Source organism: Callospermophilus lateralis, chromosome 4 (genome assembly GCF_048772815.1).
Source record: "Callospermophilus lateralis isolate mCalLat2 chromosome 4, mCalLat2.hap1, whole genome shotgun sequence".
Lineage (NCBI taxonomy): Eukaryota > Metazoa > Chordata > Mammalia > Rodentia > Sciuridae > Callospermophilus > Callospermophilus lateralis.
The window spans coordinates 94,268,449-94,289,199 of record NC_135308.1 but is presented as its reverse complement, the minus strand read 5'-3'; the positions used below and the strand labels follow the sequence as shown (position 1 = coordinate 94,289,199).

The window sequence follows — 20,751 nt, the reverse complement described above, 5'->3', positions numbered from 1 at the left end:
GAACTTGCTAATGATTCATAATAATAGATATCATCATAATATTAAGCAAAGAAAGAATGTGTTATTTCCTAACACATTAAGAGGGCACCCCCATTTCACTGGTAAAGGGAATATCAAAATTTAAATTACCATACAATTATATTTATAGTTTTTTTTTTCCTTTAATGTAGTACTGGCATCAAACTCAGGGCTTCACACATGCTGGACAATCACACTACTGCTGAATTACACCCTCAATTATATTCATCCTTTTAAAAAATAACTTTAAGTATGTATAAATTGCTTAGGTCTTTCAACAAACTTCAGCTCCTAAGGGGAAAATTTTTTTATTTTCCTCTTTGGAGTTTCTCAGAATTTTACTTATTTCTTGAAGTTGATAGTTTCATAGAAATGGCCATAATTTAAAAAGAACATATTTGCAATTGTAAGGAAACCAACATACTCCAGCCCTTCTTCAGGCCCTATTTTTGCCCTTCAGATAAACTGAGTAAACTTGGATTGGATAGGCAACCTAGAGATCAGTAAAAAATGAAGCAAAAATAACTGGGGTTAGAAACTATATCCATACTAGAAGCCAAAAGGACCAAAGAAAACTTCAGAGTAAGATTTAAAATTTTATTAAGAAACAATAAAAAATCTGAGGGCCCAGTCAGTAACTAAGGATAAGGTTGTTAAGCCCACTTAGGAAGTAACCATGGAATCTTCTTAACAAATATAACTCACCAGACTTTTTAAAGAAAAAAAAAAAAATCTGTAACTGTTCAATTTTATGAAATACCAAAACTGCCCCAGCCTCCCAAGTAGCTGGGATTATAGCCTTGCACTACCATACTTGGGTTGGAATGAAAACAGGCAAAGAAAAAACAAAAACCCACAATTAAGAAAGCAGATTTGATCTACTTCTTAGTTGCCTAAGTGTTCAAGCAACTTCTGAATGATACAACAGAATTTGAGGTAAGAAATGACTGCACTATCAATATACCCTAGAGTCCCTATCTTAAGGATGAATATGATAATGTTCATAGTATATATTGTATCAACTAACAGATTTTAAAGGACAAGGAGGTAATTAATGACAAAAAAAGCCACTTCATTACTGCTAAAATTATAATGATGGCAACAAGTTTTGAGATCCTGTTGCAGTACTAGGGATTGAGTCCAGAGACATTCCATCACTGGGCTCCAGCTCCAGCCCTTTTTGAGACAGGATTTTGCTAAATTGCTTAGGGCCTCATCGAATTGTCCAAGCTGGCCTCAAACTAGCAATCCTCCTGCTCAGCCTCCCCATTTGCTGGGATTACAGGTGTGTGCCACCATACCCAGTTTAGGCAGTTGAACTTGTCAATGCCTATGACCCCCAGCCTCAAGTCAGTTACTTGGAATTGGCAAACTACAAAAGTTGAGAGGACACAGGCCCCTACAAGGCTGTTTGTTTTAGTCAGCTTTTTCACTGCTATGACTAAAAGGTCCTAACCAGAACAACTGTAGAGGAAAAGTTTATTTGGGGGATCACGGTTTCAGAGGCCTTAGTCCATAGAAGGCTGGCTCTATTCCTCAAGGTTAGAGGTGAGGCTGAATATCATGGTGGGTGAGTGTGGCAGAGGGAAGCAGCTTACATCATGATCAGGAAGCACAGAGAGATAGAAATACATACCCTCAAACCACATCCCAATTCTCACATCCTTCAGTCCCACCCTCAATTTAAATTTTCACTCAGTTAATCCCTATCAGGTGATTAATTCACTGATTGGGTTAAGACTCTCACAACCCAATCATTTCTCTTCTGAAGCTTTTTGCATTGTCTCACGTGAGCTTTTAGGAAACACCACATCTAAATCAAACACTGTCCTCACTTCTGACACAAACTGTAAGTTTGCAGGTGACTGCAAAACCACCCTCAGGTTAGAGAGTGGGGCACAATGGGGCATCCCTGTAATCAAAACAGCTCAGGAGGCTAAGGCAAGAGAATCTAAGTTCCAGATCAATCTCAGCAATTTAGCAGCTAAGCCTTAAGCAACTCAGCAATTTAGCAACTAAGTCCCTAAAATAAAAAATGAAAAGGGCTGGGGATATGGCCCAGTGGCAAAGCACTCCTGGGATAAATCTCAAGTACAAAAAAATTTTTTTCACTAGCAAAACAGTAGAATTCAATGAAAGTTTTTACTTGCACAGTGTGGTTTATTATAGTGAAAGCACAGGTTAAAATCACCCACAAGGGAAGCACCCATCACATAGATCTAACTGACTAGATCACAGGGGTAGTTGATCTCAGGTGCTAGGTGGACTGACACTGTGTGACCCAAAACTCCCACCCTGAATTGTGAGTTTTATTTATTTTTTGGCACGGCTGGTCCCACCCTCAGATCCTTGGGGGCTGCCCCCCACCCTAAATAAAGATACTCCTCTCAGGTATGATGTAGATTGCCTACCAGGCGCAGACAGCAAAGGCCAGATCTATCTTTGGCAAGATCAAATTCTTCATTGCATAGTACTTACTATTCCCTCACCGTTCATCTGCACTGAATGATTACCCTAACTGATGCCTCCTGACATGATGGCAAATTATCACCCCCTCAGCTTTTACTGCTTTCAAAATATTTCCTTTTTCAACTCTGTCTGTATCTGTTTTCCTTTACACCACAGAATTTTAAATACGCTGACATATTTCTTCAGGTATGCTCTAACATGATTGAAAAAGTCATTTTTAACTGTCTTGCATTTCATTCACTGTCTGTATCCAATTGGAACACAACATACTGCTCATTCTTTTTTGTTGTTGTTGTTTGGTACTCCAGGCAACATTTTCATTCTTTTTACAACCTGTAGACTTTTGGTTTTACAACTACCAAATCACACTATCATTTTACAAATATTTTAGACAACTGGTTCGAAACTCCTTTTGACTTTCATTTATATTCTCTAGTTCTGTTGGGCAAAACACATCTGTTAGGTAAATGCAATCTCAATAATTCCTTCATTGTGATTTAAATTAATCACCTGTTAACAACTTGGAAATGGTAAAAGTAACTTGTAATATACTGAGTTGGGGCTGCTGGTATATAGCTCCGTGGTACAGAGTGAGCTTAGCATGCAGGAGGCCCTGGGTTGAAACCCCAGCACAAAAACCAAAACCAAAACCAAAACCAAAACCAAACACTAAATTGACAAATGAACGGAATGTTTTTAAGAGCAGTTTTCATTTTGCCACTTACTCCAATGAAATTCAAGGCCCTAATCCTCATCTAGTTCTCAAGTTGTGGCATCCCTAACTGGGCCATCAGAGAGATGAATACCAGCTAATATCCACTTGTATTTTTCTGCTAGCTTGGGTTTGCCAAAATGAGCTCCAGAACATAGAAAGAGTTGAAATAACATGAAGAACCCTAAAAGGGAGAGATGGAACAAACTTTTTAGATTAGAAAATACTTTAATTGAGGATCTGTTTCAACCCAGAATTGGCGATAGTGTAGGATAGATTGTAAGGCTAACAGGCATGGGAACAGCACTGAGCTGCAAGTGAAGGGGCTGGGTTCTGAGCCTAGCTTTTCAAATAACCAAAATCATCTTTCAAAAGCTATCAGTAATGCCAATCTGAGGGGAAAGAAATGTGGCAGGTGACAAAATAATACTTAATATGAATATTAACACCTTTAATATTATATATATGTAAGTATACGAATATTAAAGATGTTATACAGAAATAAAATCAAAATTAGAACCAGAGAAATCACAGAGATCTTCTGATTAGTCTAATAAACCCAGTGTATAAGCTTAGAAAACTTGGAAATAATCATTGCCATCATACATTTGAATGAAAGGAACAATTTTAACTCTGATGTAAAACAATGGTTTTTAAACATTTTCACTTTTATATCAAATTAGATATTGATTACATATATCATAAAATTAGTAAATCAAAGCAGGGTTTTCTATGTTGTAATTCATGCCAAATTTAATATTCTCTTCACTGATTCTTTGTACTGAGAAAGGGTTATTTCATTTTCCCCCTCATTCTTAAGAGTAACAACAGATTTTTGGTAATCTTCAACTTCTTTAGTACCAAGAAGTTCTTCTTTATTTACTTCTGTGTTCTCAGCAGTTTTAATTTGAAGAAGTGTTTCCAGGATATTTTTTTCTGAGGCACTATTTTTCCATATGTATTCTTCCATGTCTGCTTCAGTCTTATTTTTTTCCCATTCTTCAGTTTTCTAAAAGGAAAAAACAAAGAGTTCTCAATTCTGAGATTGTTATCAAAAGACAAAATACTTTTGTTTTGTTTTTTTAAATATTTAATTTTTTTTTAAGTTGTAGATAGACACCTATTTTATTTATTTTTACATGATGCTGAGGATTGAACCCAGGGCCTCTCACATGCTAGGTAAGCCCTAGTCCCCTGTTTGTTTGTTTTAGGGTAAGAGAAGTTTGCAAAAGGTAGAGAGATCCAGGGGACACTTTGTCTGTACACTGATTGACCCCCTCATGAAGCACTGTTGTGACTACCTGGCCCAGCTTTAGGGCTGCATGCTCTATTCTAAGAACACCAGTCAGTCAAGCTGTTACCACTCATTCGTTCTATCTGCCTTGCAAATATCACTTACAGAGCTATCCTATTTTCCAACAATTACAGAAAACTCTTCTGTAGTTTCTATTCCCTTAATACATCAATATTTCACACTTCTGAGGTTAAAAATAATGAAGGTTGAGAGGAAACTCTATCTGATCTTTTTAACAGTCTTGTGGGAATGAAAGGGAAGGGCAATTACAATAAAAATTCAAAGTATATGTGCATGTTCATAAGCAATACATGGTTTTTATCAAAATGACTCTTTGTTTCAATAATGAAAACAAATTTGTTAGAATTTGTTTTTTTCTTAACAAAACTTATTACCATGTATTCTAGGGAATACTGGAAGGTTTTATGATATTATAATTCAAATTTGGGATTTGAATGGAGATGTAACATTCTGCAAAAAAACAAGCAACCTATCTAATAAGTAATATGCCCTGCTTCAAAGAAATGCTGAACAGCCACATTCTTTCCAAATTAACACATACAAATATTCTAAGCTAATGACTATTACAGAATCATCCGCTATTCTGAGTAACAAGTTTAAAAGTAGTAAAATGTTACAAAAAAGGTGTGTAAGCCTGTCAGAAATACTATTCTACTTCAGAAAAATCCTACTGAAAGAACCCAACCTCGAGCAGGTAGAGTTTCAGATCTCATCAGAACTCTGTTCTAAGACACGGGTACATATTTTCCACCTATGCCCCTCTCTCATCCTCATCCTCTCTATAGAAGCTCGAGAGAAGAGAAAAAAAGAGAAGCCATAAATAGATCACTAGACACCACTTAATCAGTAAACCCCAGTTAGATTGCTGAGACCCAAGGAAGAGGTTCCCGCAACACAAACAGACCAGCAAGAAGAAAGCTTCCTTTGAATCCTTCAAATTGAGAATCCTTCAAGAGAAACTAATAAGATAAAAGGTATCTTTTCTGGTCCCCAAATTCTTGTGCCAAAGTCTTAAGCATTCACAATTCTTGAATGTTTTCTTTGCAGTCCTAAATGAAATTTACAGATAGAAATAATTTTCCCAGCTTATGTTCTATAAAGCTCTTATTCCCTTTTTTAATCTGGTAGAAAGACTAGGCTTGACAGGAGGTGGGGTAGAGATAATGTGAAACTACTTCTTGTTGTGCCCTTGCCCTAAAACCCTGTGGCAAATAATTTCTAACAAACTCCAAATTTGTAAATTAAAAAAAAACTGGCAAAATTATCAGACCCAACCTATTTTTAAAAAATATTTTTTAGTTGTTGATGGACCTTTATTTTATTTATGTGTATGTGGTACTGAGAATCAAACCCAGTGCCTCACACATGCTGGGCAAGCACTCTAACACTGAGCCACAACCCCAGCCCCCCGACCTAATTTTTACTGTAATTTTAGGAGAAAGAATAAATGACAGACCCTTAAAAAAATTGAATGCCCTAAATTAAATATCATATACTCATTGAAACGCTTTAGATATTGTAAGAAAACATCATGATTGTTTCATAATTCTACCTTAGGGGTAAAGCATACTTAATTGAGGATACCAACAAATATATTTTACAAAACATTAAGTAAAATTGTTACTCCATCTCATTCCTGACTGGTAGAAGACAAGCAATTAAGAGACTTAATTATTTAAAACATTCTAAGTTCCAAGTTTGAAGACAACTTATTTAACTAAGGGAGACCTTATCTCAAAATAAAAAATAAAAGAGTGAGGGGTGTAACTCAATGGTAGAGTATCACTAGGTTCAATCCTCAGTACTGAAAAAAAAATTTAAGTTTCATCCATGTATTATCTGGACTTTCTAAAATGCTTTCAATAGGTACTTATGCATAAGAAGTAATAAAAGGTAAATCCACTAATAATTTCTAGAATTTCATTTATCTTCACCTTACATTTGGTATATATATACATGGTGATTTACCACAGTATTTCTCAGGTATGCCATATTGATTCCCTCAGCCCTCAGGGAGGCCATGTAAGCCTGGAGTTTCAGAAGTAGTGTCATACATTCTCTTCCCTCATTTACCTAGATAAGAAATTTTCTAAAAAATAAAACAAGTAAATATATATATTTACCAAAAACAAAAAAAACCCACAAAATTCACTCAATAAAAACTGATCTATAAGGAGCTAAAAGCATGCAATGGAGGAAGGATAGCATCTTCAACAAATGGTGCTGGGAAAACTGGAAATCCATATGCAACAAAATGAAACTGAATCCCTTTCTCTCGCCATGCACAAAAGTTAACTCAAAGTGGATCAAGGAGCTTGATATCAAATCAGAGATACGGCGTCTGATAGAAGAAAAAGTTGGCTATGATCTACATACTGTGGGGTCGGGCTCCAAATTCCTCAATAGGACACCCATAGCACAACAGTTAATAACTAGAATCAACAAATGGGACTTACTCAAACTAAAAAGTTTTTTCTCAGCAAGAGAAACAATAAGAGAGGTAAATAGGAAGCCTACATCCTGGGAACAAATCTTTACTCCTCACACTTCAGACAGAGCCCTAATATCCAGAGTATACAAAGAACTCAAAAAACTAGACAATAAGATAACAAATAACCCAATCAACAAATGGGCCAAGGACCTGAACAGACATTTCTCAGAGGAGGACATACAATCAATCAACAAGTACATGAAAAAATGCTCACCATCTCTAGTAGTCAGAGAAATGCAAATCAAAACCACCCTAAGATACCATCTCACTCCAGTAAGATTGGCAGCCATTAGGAAGTCAAACAACAACAAGTGCTGGCGAGGATGTGGGGAAAAGGGTACACTTGTACATTGCTGGTGGGACTGCAAATTGATGCGGCCAATTTGGAAAGCAGTATGGAGATTTCCTGGAAAGCTGGGAATGGAACCACCATTTGACCCAGCTATTCCCCTTCTCGGTCTATTCCCTAAAGACCTACAAAGAGCATACTACAGGGACACTGCTACATCAATGTTCATAGCAGCACAATTCACAATAGCAAGACTGTGGAACCAACCTAGATGCCCTTCAATAGACGAATGGATAAAAAAAATGTGGCATTTATACACAATGGAGGATTACTCTGCATTAAAAAATGACAAAATCATAGAATTTGCAGGGTAATGGATGGCATTAAAGCAGATTATGCTAAGTGAAGCTAGCCAATCCCTTAAAAACAAATGCCAAATGTCTTCTTTGATATAAGGAGAGTAACTAAGAACAGAGTAGGGACGAAGAGCATAAGAAGATTAACATTAAACAGGAATGAGAGGTGGGAGGGAAAGGGAGAGAGAAGGGAAATTGCATGGAAATGGAAGGAGACCCTCAGGGGTATACAAAATTACATACAAGAGGAAGTGAGGAGAAAGGGGGAATAATATAAGGGGGAGAAATGAATTACAGTAGAGGGGGTAGAGAGAGAAGAGGGGAGGGGAGGGGGAGGGGGAATAGTAGAGGATAGGAAAGGCAGCAGAATACAACAGACACTAGTATGGCAATATGTAAATCAATGGATGTGTAACCGATGTGATTCTGCAATCTGTATACGGGGTAAAAATGGGAGTTCATAACCCACTTGAATCAAAGTGTGAAACATCAAGAATTATGTAATGTTTTGAACAACCAACATAAAAATTAAAAAAAAAAAAGAACCTATAGAGTGGGGGCTGGGATTGTGGCTCAGTGGTAGAGCACTCGCCTTGCAAAGGCGGGACCTGGGTTTGAGCCTCAGCACCACATGAAAATAAAGGCATTGTGTTGTGTCCATCAAGTGGGCTTCTTTGTAAGTATTAAAATATATATATTTTTTAAAAAGTACCTATAGAGTGAACTGTATTGAGTAATTTGAGTGAATAAAGCATTGAAAGGGGGAAAAAAACTGATCTATACATTTGATTCTTTAAAAAAAAAGAAAAAAAGAAATTTTCTTTCCTTCTTTTCTCTCTTTTTGTGGTGTTGGGGAGTCAAACCCAGGGCTTTGTGCATGCTAGGCAAGTATTCTACCACTGAGCCACATCCCCAGTTCCAGTAAAGGATTTTCTATGTGCATAATGACATGAAAAGGTAAGAAAACCTTGCCTACAAGATAATGTATGTTTACAAGAGAAAAATCACTACATTCTAAACAGTTACTGGTAGATAAAATGAACTAACATTCTGTAAAAGGCATGGCTCTCACTAATCTTGTTACCAATATACTGCAGCACTGGGTTTCAGCTGCAAGCTGAACAAAATTCACATTTTCTACATATTCTAGCTTTCGAATTCAAACTGTACAGCTGAATATAAAGTCCAAGGTAACAATAGTAATAACCCAACAAAGTGAATATTTCCTATCACCCAGTATCTCAAATGCTTATATATATTAACTATTTCACATAATTCTTATACAGACCTACTAGGAGATTTTAACATCTCCACAGAAAAGAAAACTAAATATTATAAAAATTAAATAGAGAGCTACAATCTCTTAGAGGGTTTTAGATGCCAGGATGTGTTGTATTCTAGGAAGTAATATAGTACACATACCATATATTTAGCAACTCTTTTAGAAAGATTCTATAGCAGTATCTACTGATCTAACACATTTACTCTATCTGCAGCAAGATATGCAAATATTCACAGTACATGGAATAAACAAAAGATATCAATAGCTGGGCACACTGGCATGTACTCATTGTCCCAGCCATTCAAGAGGCTGAGGCAAGAAAAAAATGCCTGAGTCCAGAAGTTTGAGGCCAGCCTGGGGCAACATTATATAACCCCATCTTAAAAAAATAAATAACATAAATAGCTTCTTATCCATTCAGATCACATTTTTCCACCAAATGAGACATGAAAAGACTATCCATTTCTAAAGCATTTTAGGTTTCAGAGTTACAGAGGTTTGCATATCTGTAATGTGGTCAACATCAAATAGGAAGGTGATATAAAACAATATTTAACATGGGCTTCGGTGTTTCCCAGGCCTCAATTTAAATCCATCTCTGATTTCATAGGGCTGTTCTAAGCATTAAAAGAGGTCAAGGACATAATGGAATGAAACTGGAAATCAATGATAAAAGAAGGAAGGAAAAATCCTGCATCACATGGAAAATGAACAATATGTTACTGAATGATCAATGGGTTACAGAAGACATAAGGAGGAAATCAAAAAATTCTTAGAGATAAATGAAAATACAGACACAACATATCGGAATCTATGGGACACAATGAAAGCAGTTTTAAGAGGGAAATTCATCGCCTGGAGGTCATTCCTCAAAAAAAGGAAAAACCAACAAATAAATGAGCTCACACTTCATCTCAAAGCCCTAGAAAAGGAAGAGCAAAACAACAGCAAATGTAGCAGAAGGCAAGAAATAATTAAAATCAGAGCGGAAATCAACGAAATTGAAACAAAAGAAACTATTGAAAAAATTAACAAAACTAAAAGTTGGTTCTTCGAAAAAATAAATAAGATTGACAGACCCTTAGCCATGCTAACGAAGAGAAGAAGAGAGAGAACTCAAATTACTAACATACGGGATGAAAAAGGCAATATCACAATAGATGCTACAGAAATACAGAAGACAATTACAAATTATTTTGAAAACCTATATTCCAATAAAATAGAAGATAGTGAAGACATCGATAAATTCCTTAAGTCATATGATTTGCCCAGACTGAGTGAGGAAGATACACACAATTTAAACAGACCAATATCAGTGGATGAAATAGAAGAAGCAATCAAAAGACTACCAACCAAGAAAAGCCCAGGACCGGATGGGTATACAGCGGAGTTTTACAAAACCTTTAAAGAAGAATTAATACCAATATTTTTCAAGTTATTTCAGGAAATAGAAAAAGAGGGAGCGCTGCCAAATTCATTCTATGAGGCCAACATCACCCTGATTCTGAAACCAGACAAAGACATCTCAAAGAAAGAAAACTACAGACCAATATCTCTGATGAACCTAGATGCAAAAATCCTCAATAAAATTCTGGTGAATCGGATACAAAGGCACATCAAAAAAATTGTGCACCATGATCAAGTAGGATTCATCCCTGGGATGCAAGGATGGTTCAATATACGGAAATCAATAAATGTTAGTCACCACATCAATAGACTTAAAGATAAGAACCATATGATGATCTCGATAGATGCAGAAAAAGCATTCGACAAACTACAGCATCCCTTTATGTTCAAAACATTAGAAAAAATAGGGATAACAGGAACTTACCTTGACATTGTAAAAGCTATCTATGCTAAGCCTCAGGCTAGCATCATTCTGAATGGAGAAAAATTGAAGGCATTCCCTCTAAAATCTGGAACAAGACAGAGATGCCCTCTATCACCACTTCTATTCAATATAGTTCTCGAAACACTGGCCAGAGCAATTAGACAGACGAAAGAAATTAAAGGCATAAAAATAGGAAAAGAAGAACTTAAATTATCACTATTTGCAGATGACATGATTCTATACCTAGAAGACCCAAAAGGGTCTACAAAAAAATTACTAGAACTAATAAATGAATTCAGCAAAGTGGCAGGATATAAAACCAACACGCATAAATCAAAGGCATTTCTGTATATCAGCAACAAAACTTCTGAAATGGAAATGAAGAAAAACACTCCATTTACAATATCCTCAAAAAAAATAAAATACTTGGGAATCAACCTAACAAAAGAGGTGAAAGAGTTATACAATGAAAACTACAGAACCCTAAAAAGAGAAGTAGAAGAAGATCTTAGAAGATGGAAAAATATACCCTGTTCATGGATAGGCAGAACTAACACCATCAAAATGGCGATATTACCAAAAGTTCTCTATAGGTTTAATGCAATGCCAATCAAAATCCCAATGGCATTTCTTGTAGAAATAGATAAAGCAATCATGAAATTCATATGGAAAAATAAAAGATCCAGAATAGCAAAAGCAATTCTAAGCAGGAAGTGTGAATCAGGCGGTATAGTGATACCAGATTTCAAACTATATTACAGAGCAATAGTAACAAAAACAGCATGGTACTGGTACCAAAACAGGCGGGTGGACCAATGGTACAGAATAGAGGACACAGAGACTAATCCACAAAGCTACAACTATCTTATATTTGATAAAGGAACTAAAAGCATGCAATAGAGGAAGGATAGCATCTTCAACAAATGGTGTTGGGAAAACTGGAAATCCATATGCAACAAAATGAAACTGAATCCCTTTCTCTCGCCATGCACAAAAGTTAACTCAAAGTGGATCAAGGAGCTAGATATCAAATCAGAGACTCTGCGTCTGATAGAAGAAAAAGTTGGCTCCAATCTACATATTGTGGGGTCAGGCTCCAAATTCCTTAATAGGACACCCATAGCACAAGAGTTAATAACAAGAATCAACAAATGGGACTTACTTAAACTGAAAAGTTTTTTCTCAGCAAGAGAAACAATAAGAGAGGTAAATAGGGAGCCTACATCATGGGAACAAATTTTTACTCCTCACACTTCAGACAGAGCCCTAATATCCAGAGTATATAAAGAACTCAAAAAACTAGACAATAAGATAACAAATAACCCAATCAACAAATGGGCCAAGGACCTGAACAGACACTTCTCAGAGGAGGACATACAATCAATCAACAAGTACATGAAAAAATGCTCACCATCTCTAGCAGTCAGAGAAATGCAAATCAAAACCACCCTAAGATACCAACTCACTCCAGTAAGATTGGCAGCCATTAGGAAGCCAAACAACAACAAGTGCTGGCGAGGATGTGGGGAAAAGGGTACTCTTGTACATTGCTGGTGGGACTGCAAATTGGTGCGGCCAATTTGGAAAGCAGTATGGAGATTCCTGGGAAAGCTGGGAATGGAACCACCATTTGACCCAGCCATTGTCCTTCTTGGACTATTCCCTGAAGTCCTTAAAAGAGCGTACTACAGGGATACTGCCACATCGATGTTCTTAGCAGCACAATTCACAATAGCAAGACTGTGGAACCAACCTAGATGCCCTTCAATAGACAAATGGATAAAAAAAAATGTGGCATTTATACACCATGGAGTATTACGCAGCACTAAAAAATGACAAAATCATGGAATTTGCAGGGAAATGGATGGCACTAGAGCAGATTATGCTTAGTGAAGCTAGCCAATCCCTAAAAAACAAATACCAAATGTCTTCTTTGATATAATGAGAAGCAACTAAGAACAGAGCAGGGAGGAAGAGCAGGAAGAAAAGATTAACATTAAACAGAGACATGAGGTGGGAGGGAAAGGGAGAGAAAAGGGAAATTGCATGAAAATGGAGGGAGACCCTCATTGTTATACAAAATTACACATAAGAGGTTGTGAGGGGAATGGAAAATAAACAAGGAGAGAAATGAACTACAGTAGATGGGATAGAGAGAGAAGATGGAAGAGGAGGGGAGGGGGGATAGTAGAGGATAGGAAAGGTAGCAGAATACAACAGTTACTAATAGGGCATTATGTAAAAATGTGGATGTGTAACCGATGTGATTCTGCAATCTGTATTTGGGATAAAAATGGGAGTTCATAACCTACTTGAGTCTAATGTATGAAATATGATATGTCAAGAGCTTTGTAATGTTTTGAACAATAAAAAAAAAAGAGGTCAAGGATTTCCCTGTACTAGGAGCACCTACTCATAGTAAACACTATATAAATGTTTGCTGTTAATAACGTAACTTCAAAGAAGTGTAGAGTTCAAACCTAGGTACCTATGCCATGGGTTTGGGGAGGAATACTTAGGGATGATGGCGGGGGGCATTTTTACAAAACTTTTGGAAAATGTCTTCAAAGTGAATGTGACCTGTACCACCATCAAGCAATAAACTCAAACTGTAAAGGTAAATACGAACACAGATGCCTCAAATGTTTTACCATGTTATCCCTATTCACAAAAATCAAATGATTGATATTTATAAAACTGGATAAAATAAACAGAAATAAGAAGTCTGCTCTTTTCTGTCACAATCTAAAGGTGATACTTTTTTTCCCTCTAGTGCTAGGGATCGAACCCAAGGTCTTGTGCATGCTATCTAATGGAAGAGAAATGAGTGGTTTGGGAGGTTTGAGCTATTAGCCAGGGTTTGTGTGATAGATTAGAATTTGAGAAGCCACAAACATAACTGGTTTTAGTTCTGAAGCTATAAATAGGAAACTAGGGTGCCAGGGCTTCTAAAAAACAAAGTGTAATGTCCCATAATCTCACAGTATTTAGGAGACAGTCCTGCTAGAGGGAGGAGGTCCTTTTACAAATACTCAACCAATCTCCCTCTCAAGATGCACTACATTTTGAGGCTGCAAGGGGCAAGCAGTTACCAGACTAAGCCCAAAACTTTTGAAGTGTGTAAGTAATGCCTCAGCACTCTTTCAGTGATGTGAACTCAGACTCACCAAGTTCCCAAACAAAAGCCAGGAAGGCTATGCCTGAGGAAAATGAAGAAACCAACAGTGAACTAAATCTTACAAGAACTACAACCAGTCCTAATCCAAGTCAATCATGAATGTATTAAATAAAACCCTGACCCTGTCTGCTTAAGAGAAAAACCAGGAATCCCTTCTGTTGGACAATACCAACTGGAGCTTTATGGATCTCTTAAGAAACAATGGCAGCCGTACAATAAATAACTATTTGAAGAGAAGAAAAATGTCATTAATAAATAATAAATTTAACTTTTAAATTTAACTTATTAGATGTCATTAATAAATAACTATGCATGGTTAGTGTGTGAAAGCATTCCCAACTACTCAGGAGACTTAGACAGGAGGAACACAAGTTCAAGCCAGCCTGGGCAACTTAGTGAGATCCTGTCTCAAAATATTTTTTAAAAGTGGAGGCTGGGTATGTAGTTTAGTTGTACAGTGTGCCTGGATTCAATGCCCAGAACCACAATTTTTAAAAAAATAAATAAATAATAAAGCCCAGCACTAAGTATGATTGGAATATATTAATTTTAAAGCATAAACATACTGTTTATGCTTTAAAATTAATATATAAAATTAATAAATTATTGGGGACAATTAAAATTCCATTGTAAGCTAAAGTTGGTCATCATTCAGGCAAAGGGTTCAATTATATTATAGACACCAATCACTAAACATTTATGTTCACAATTTAATCTAAAAGTATGTTTATAATACACAGTGTCTCTTTTCCTCCCTGCCTGCAATGAGAAAAGCTGCCTGACCACAAACCTAGAAGCAGCAACTTTCCATTCCATGTGATCCTGTTTTCTTTTCCAGGTGGCTCAATTATCATTTACTCATTCATTCAATAATTTTTACTGCCTAATTACCATGCCAGACACTGTACTCTCCTGGAACTGCTAGTCTAATGAGAAACCTGAAGTTGAATAGGAGCCAAAGTTTGTAATCCCAGTGGAGGAAAAGCATCCACAAAGGTCTTGGAGCTGGAAAGAGCACATTCAAGGAAGTGAATGAAAGCCAAAGAGGGGATGAGGACAAATGACTATTAGGATACTTGCTACATGCCAACCACTATTTTCAGTCCCTTAAATGCATTAACTAGTTGAATTCTCACACAATCCTATGAGTTCATGATATTATTATCTGCTTTACAGACCAGGAAACTAAAGTCCAGAGCAATTAAATAATTTGCCACAAACCACATTGTTTGTTAGTGGTAGAACAACATGTTCTAAGGAGGAACACAGAGACATGGTAAAAAGATTATCAAAAGAACACAAGAATAACTTAATCTGAACCTATCATCTTTTCCCCCTTTTAAGTATAAATTTAATAAAAAGAAAAGCATACACAGCTAATTGATGTAATGGTCAGTATATTCTCAAGCTACAGTAGGCAAAAAAGTATCTGCTTCATTAAACATACAAATTTATCACCTCCTAACATTTTATTTACAACTCCCTTTGCTTGCAGCATGAATCATAGTAATATTCCACAACTTATGATTACAAGAAAAGTATTGTACTATATGAGGAAAAACAGCTTAATGATTTAAAAAATTGCAAGGAACTTTAAAATCATAAAAAAACAGGGAGAGGTGAATATTCATAATGGATGAAAAGTGAAAAAAAAAAAAACAAAAAACCCTGCTGTCAATTCTTTCAGCTACCAATGCCAAATTTTAACTGAATGTCACAGAAATCAATTCAATTTAGATCAGTCTTTAAAAACTGACTGAATGCTAACATGCCAGAAACTATACTAGATGATGAGAAAATAAAGATGAATGAAATATACAGTCCTTACCCTCAGTAATCACAAACTCTAATGGAGTGAGGTGAACATGTATACAGGCAATTACCATAAAAGTAATAAAACTAATGCTAACTTGAGGAAGGAAAAAGGAGTGGCAGGAAACATCTAAGAGAGGTTACATTTGGGGAGTATTAAAAGATTCATATGAATTTGCAAAACTGATCAATTGCAAAAAAGGATAAGACAATAATACTTGAAAAATTGAGAGAATTTTGTATCATGGCTTAGGTACAGGGTTTAAAACCTACATTTCCTAAGTAACTGGTAATGAAGTAGCAAATTACTGCCAATGATATGCTACAGTTTAGACTTTATCCTAGGAAATGGGAAAACATTGAAGGGTTTTATAAAAGAATGTGATACAACAGGTTTGGGGGATTTTTCCTTTTCTTTATTTACAATAGTTACCCTAACTGTAATACAGAAAGTGACTAAGACAGGAACTGAATTAGAAGGCTCTTACAATTATTCAGGTGAAAGATGATAAAGATTATTCTGGAGTAATAGCAGTGAGGATGAAGAGGAGGAAATAGTTTTAGCAGGTATATAAAAGCAAAAACTGAAAAAAAAATGTTAACAGATATAGGAGAGAGGAAAGAAGACAGTATAACTCAGATTTTTGACTTCAGCCACCGCATGGGAAAGATGAACAAGGGGTTTTTCTTAAAGATTTTTACATATATAGGCTTTTGAGAGTCAGAAGTTAAACAAGGTCATGGCTGAAGGCAACAAGATCTGAGGTGCATATGTGCATCACCTTCAGAGTATCACCATCCCACTCAGGGATCTAGAGCTACTGCTTTCTACAACAAATCTAAGCTCCTAAGTGTGTGACAGACAAATCCCTTCACTTTCTTGCCTACTCCTGGCATTCTAACTCCCACCAGACATCATCAGCTTTGATACTCCATGCAAATACAAAAACTGTCTCAAAAGGAGGTGGGTGGTGGCACTAGCTGGGCATGGTGGCACATGCCTATAATCTTGGCGGCTTGGGAAGCTGAGGCAGGAAGATTGTGAGTTCAAAGCCAGCTTCAGCAAAAGTGAGGTGCTAGGCAACTCAGTGAGATCCTTTCTCTAAATAAAATATAAAATAGGGCTGGAGATGTGGCTCAGTGGTCAAGTGCCCCTGAGTTCAACCCTGGTACTCCCCTCCCCCCCAAAAAAGAGGCCAAATTTCTAATCAGTTTCCTTATTAACGTTCAAAGACTAAGGGAAAAAAATGTGTATAGTGCTATTTCATTCTTCTAGGTAAAAGGACCAACTCCTCTAAAGAGAACTTTAGCTGGCTCTCTCCAAAACTCCCAGTGGTGTGTTTAACAAACCCTAAATTCTGTCTCTGAGCTCTCCTTTCCAAGTCTCTTTGTCATAAGAAAAACAATTCATTTAAAAAAAGATAGGAAGTCATTCATAACCAGGGTTCAGCATCAGAATCAGCTGTGGAGCCTCTAAGCTACACTCCTGGCTAGAGTCTGATTCTGTGGAGCCCAAGTGTCTATAGTTTAGGAAGGTTCACAGTTGAGACAGATCTTACCCCAGCTGAAAACAGGTTGCAGAGATCAGTGAATTTTCAATCAGTCAATTGCTAATTTTGAGAAAACAGCAATCTACTAGCCAAAGTCAGCTTTGATTTATCTGTTATTACCTAATATTCAAAACTAAATATGATACTATGCAAAGAATATGAAACTCTGAAGTTGTAGTTCAGGTCTGGGTTCCTCTGTTAATAAGTTCCTGTGATCTTGGGAAAAGTACCTGACCTCTTCTCTATGTCTGAATTCCTCAATGTAAAAATGAAGAAGTTGTAATAAGATAAATTATTTGATTCTTAATCTTCAAATTTAACCCTAATTTAAAATGGGTGGCCACACTAAACACTTTGTGTTAAAAAAAAAAAAAAGACATTTTACATTGAAAAATCTTTTTTTAAATTTTTTAATTTTATTTTAAAGAGTGAGTGAGAGAGAGAGAGAGAGAGAGAGAGAGAGAGAATTTTTTAATATTTATTTTTTAGTTTTCGGCGGGCACAACATCTTTGTATGTGGTGCTGAGGATCGAACCCGGGCCGCAAACATGCCAGGAGAGCGCGTTACCGCTTGAGCCACATCCCCAGCCCCACACTGAAAAATCTTTTAAGAAAGAAATAATTCTTCTCCCACTCCTTAGGGTTCCTTCCCACCCCTCTTTTCCATGCAGTATCAGGAACTGAACCCAGAGCTTTGTGCATACCAACAAACATTCAACCACTGAGCTATATCCCTATCCCTTTATAATTTATTTTTTCTTTTTTTATAGCTCTACTGAGACAAAATTGAAGTACAATAAAGTGTACATATTTGAGGTATGCAATTTGATCAGTTTTGACACAGTGTAACCAATACAATCACTATAAAAAGCATTTCAATTGTTTTATGCAGACTGTTTTTCCTGCATGATTTATGACATTAGAAATCAACCACCTAAGATATATAGAACCCCTCCCCCACATATCAACTACTTCAAAATTAAATTCACATTTATAAACACAGGTGAAGGAAGAAAGCACAAGAAAAGTAAATAAAAAGTGCTTTGAACTAAGTGATAATAAAAGCTTAAAATATCAGAATCTCTGGGATAAAACAGTACTCAGATGAACATTTATAACTTAAAAGTACCTGTATCAGAAAGAAGCTAGATTAACAATCAGATTATTTTCTAATTAGGTAGTAGAAGGAAAAACTAAGAGTAGAAATAGAAATATATGAAATAAAGAAGAAATAATACAGCTAAAAATTGATAAAAATGAAAGAAGTCTAATCAAGAAAAAGAAAGATCACAAAAATATCAGTGGAAAGGGAGCTATCAAAATAACCCTACTGACAATAAAAATATATTAAAGTACTACAATTGCATGCTAACATACGAGATAACTTACATAACATAGTCTATATTAAAGAAGGACCCATGTGCTGCTGAGAAGAAAGTGTATTCAGTCATTGATGGATGAAATATTCTATATATGTCTGTAAAGTCTAAATTATCTAAATTATCCACTGTATTTTTTAGTTCTATAGCTTCCTTAATTAGTTTTTGTTTGGAGGGTCTATCCAGTGATGACAGAGGCATGTCAAAATTACCCGATATTATTGTGTTGTGATCTATTTGATTCTTAAAACTGAGAAGGGTTTGATGTACATAGATGCCTCATGGTTTGAGGCATAAATATTTACAATTGTCATGTCTTGTTGATATACTGTTCCCTTAAAAAGTGTCCTTCTTTGTCCCTTTTGATTAACTTTCACTTGAAGTCCACTTTATCTGATATGAGGGTAGAAACTCTTGCTTGTTTACGAGATCCTTATGAAAGATATGTTTTTTCCCTCATCCTTTTACCTTCAGTTTGTGGATGTCTTTGCCTATGAGGTGAGTCTCTTGGAGACAGCATATTGTTGGGTCATGTTTTCAAATCCAATTTGCCAGTCTATGTCTTTTTTTAAAAAAATATATATTTATTTAGGTGATTCAATTGTTGTTTTTTTAATATTTATTTATTTTTTTAGTTATCGGCAGACACAACATCTTTGTTGGTATGTGGTGCTGAGGATCGAACCCGGGCCACATGCATGCCAGACGAGCACGCTACTGCTTGAGCCACATGCCCAGCACCAGGTGATTCAATTGTTCAATGAAGTTTCTTTAAGTTATGAAATCCAATGTTTTGAAATATTTTCCCTCAGCAATTCTAATTTTTATAATCTTGAAGAGACTCCCTTATTAGAAGTTTTTCATGCAGTCAGGTATTTTGCATGATGTCTGATGTGATCAGCAACAAAGGTTGCAATGAAGTGGTAGCTATGATCATAACCCTCCTGTAATCTAAAAACAATAGGGATTTTCTTTTCTACATAGGCAGAAATGTTTAGGGAATAGCTATCCATCTAGAAGAAACCAGTCATCTTTCCCTTGATCAATGTCCAGCTGAGAATCTGGATAGAACTTCACAAGATGGGTCGCATCACATGCCTTCCATTTATTTTGACCTGTTCCCAAATAACCGCTAAAGGCTTTTTTGCCCCAAGGACAGAGCACTGGGTTGCAAACTGGAGCAAATGCTGACACAGACGTGTATTTTCCAGGATTTTTCAAAGCACAAATCAGAGTTCCATGGCCTCCCATAGAGTAGCCAAAAATAGACATCCTTTGGGGATCCACTGGAAAATTGGCATCTATGAGTTGGGGAAGTTCCTCTGTTACTTAAGAGTACATTCTGTTATTAGTCTTCCAAGGATCTTTGGTGGCATTCACATAAAACCCAGGATCAGTGCCAATTCCCAGCTCTCATCTTCTCCTTTAATATTGTAGCCTCAAGGTCTGGTATCTGGTATCTAATGACCACAAGATCGTGTTTTGAGGCAGCTTGATGGTAACCAGATTTGGATATAAAATTCTGTTCTATGCAAGTGAAACCAGACACCCAATACAGTGCAGGGCATTTTCCACTTTCTGCCTTCAATGGTGAGTAGATTTCATTTTGCAGTTCAGCTCAACACTGTAATGTTCAAATACTTTCTGCAATCCCCCAAAGCACTTGTTGCTAGAAATCTGTTTGAATGCCATTCTTTTCCTGTCCAATTGCAACTTGCTTTTTTTGTCTGCAGCAAAGGGCTGATGATCCTATGGTTGTGGCAGGGTTGGTGGTGGGGACAGAAGAGGCGGCTGGAAGGGGAGGGTGGGCCTCAACATGGCCACCAGGGACAACCCTGGCTCTGCCCACCCAGTCTATGTCTTTTGATTGGTGGGTTTAGGCCATTTACATTCAATGTTATTATTGAGAAATGACTTTTATTCTCTTCCATTTTGATTTATTTCTGGCTTTTACTTTGAATTAGTTTTCCTTTGACTATTCTTCCAATGTTAGTTCCTCCTTTTGCTGGTTTTCACTTTTTTAAAAAAATTTCTTCTTCATGAAATATTTTATTGAGAATGTTTTGTAG

At 36.4% G+C, this 20,751-nt stretch overlaps 1 protein-coding gene and 1 pseudogene across 3 annotated transcripts in view; both read right to left on the bottom strand.

Annotated features, from left to right (window-relative positions):
* Nucleotides 1-3,626: 3,626 nt before the first annotated feature.
* Mrps35 (mitochondrial ribosomal protein S35) overlaps nucleotides 3,627-20,751 on the bottom strand; it is a 49,713-nt gene continuing 32,588 nt past the window's right edge. For all 3 annotated transcript variants that reach the window (XM_076854237.1, XM_076854240.1, XM_076854238.1), the window contains one exon: nucleotides 3,627-4,208. In XM_076854237.1, the coding sequence (XP_076710352.1) occupies nucleotides 3,942-4,208 (267 nt within the window). In that variant the 3' untranslated portion in view covers nucleotides 3,627-3,941. The remainder of the gene's footprint in view (nucleotides 4,209-20,751) is intronic.
* On the bottom strand, nucleotides 19,543-20,387 carry LOC143396778 (S-formylglutathione hydrolase pseudogene; annotated as a pseudogene).